At 37.7% G+C, this 1,343-nt stretch overlaps 1 protein-coding gene across 1 annotated transcript in view; it reads left to right on the top strand.

Moving 5' to 3' along the window:
• Positions 1-1,343, top strand: part of LOC308174525 (thiosulfate:glutathione sulfurtransferase) — a 3,050-nt gene continuing 1,707 nt past the window's right edge. Inside the window, exon 1 of the mRNA XM_080549614.1 lies at positions 1-208. Coding sequence (XP_080405740.1) covers positions 58-208 — 151 coding nt within the window. The 5' untranslated portion in view covers positions 1-57. The remainder of the gene's footprint in view (positions 209-1,343) is intronic.

Here is a 1,343-nt window from a genome sequence, read left to right as displayed (position 1 = left end):
GACTACAAACCTCTGGACAATGTACCGTTTAGTAGTGTTCACTGTTCAGGTTTGAGGATGCAGGCGACACTGTTCAGGGTCTGTGCGCTGTCGCTGCTGGTGCCACTGGCCGCGGAGACACGGGACGCGAGTTCTTACTGTTCCGGCGCGCCTGACCACGCGTGTACTTTGACTTCTGAGGAAGTTTACAAGGAGCCTTGGACCACAGGTAGCTGATTCAGCACACAGTTCGCTGATGTTAGAATTATAAGGTTCTATCTCAATTTTTGTCAAAATTGAGTTTTTTTACATAATCTGATCCATTAGGTGTTTATTAATGCCTGTGTGGTGTTATTTTTTTCAATGTTGACATTTTTGAGTTAGTAATTCATAAAATACAAAGGTTCCATCTCACAGAACATAATGGAATGTAAAAACTTTGACGCTCAATATCTCTGAACTGCCCTAAACGGAGATAGAACCTTATCATTAAGCTCACGACTTGTTAAAAAATAAATAAAATGTTAATTACCATCGCCTTAACTCATATCGTAATAACGTTGTTTTTTCATTGGGGTGTTATGTTGTGATTATATAATAATATAACAAAAAATATGAAATGAATTCGTGCTCATAGATGGTGCTATGCCTACTATACTAGTCCGTTAAAGTGGCGGAGAGCAATCTTAGTTTATAGATGTTGTTACGGTAGGTCATCGACCGTTCAGTCAATGTTTAACAAAGTAAAGACCCACAGCAGTCAGTGACTTTAGCTCAAGGTTTCAACACAGTCGAATCTACTTTGAAACATGGGCACTGACACTGTACATCCCATAATCCCCAACAAGATTGATGCACACTTTCTTACCGCAATATTCCATAGTTAGTTATTCCTTAGTTTATGGTTGATGATGATTATGATTGACTGTTAACTGTACCAAAGGTGCTTTCTACCTACCCACTTTTACAGACACACAGAAGGCCTACTATATGCTGTTAAAACCACTAGATCTTTATTCCGATCATTAACTTGAATAGCTAACTTGAAATAGATCTTATTGTAATGTCCTACAAGCAGTGGATGCACACGTAGGGTTTAGACAGAGTTTACAGTCATATGTAGACAGTAGAGATATAGGCCTAAATAGAGGTCCGATACGGTATACTTATTATTAGAAGAAACCCTATATTAGAAGAAACCCTATGTTAGAAGAAACACTATGTTCTCGAATGTTCATCCTACATATTGTCCTTACTGACATTGCTGTGTGTAGGAGAAAAGTATTATTTCAATAAGACATTTTTCTACATTTAAGTAGAAAGACTTAAAACTCCCAACAGTAAAATGAAAGTCTTTTCTGTGT

The sequence above is a fragment of the Nansenia antarctica genome (assembly GCF_963989245.1).
Source record: "Nansenia antarctica genome assembly, chromosome: 20".
In the NCBI taxonomy this organism is placed as follows: domain Eukaryota; kingdom Metazoa; phylum Chordata; class Actinopteri; order Argentiniformes; family Microstomatidae; genus Nansenia; species Nansenia antarctica.
Note: the sequence above shows the minus strand (reverse complement) of the source record. Positions and strands in the feature narration are given on the sequence as shown.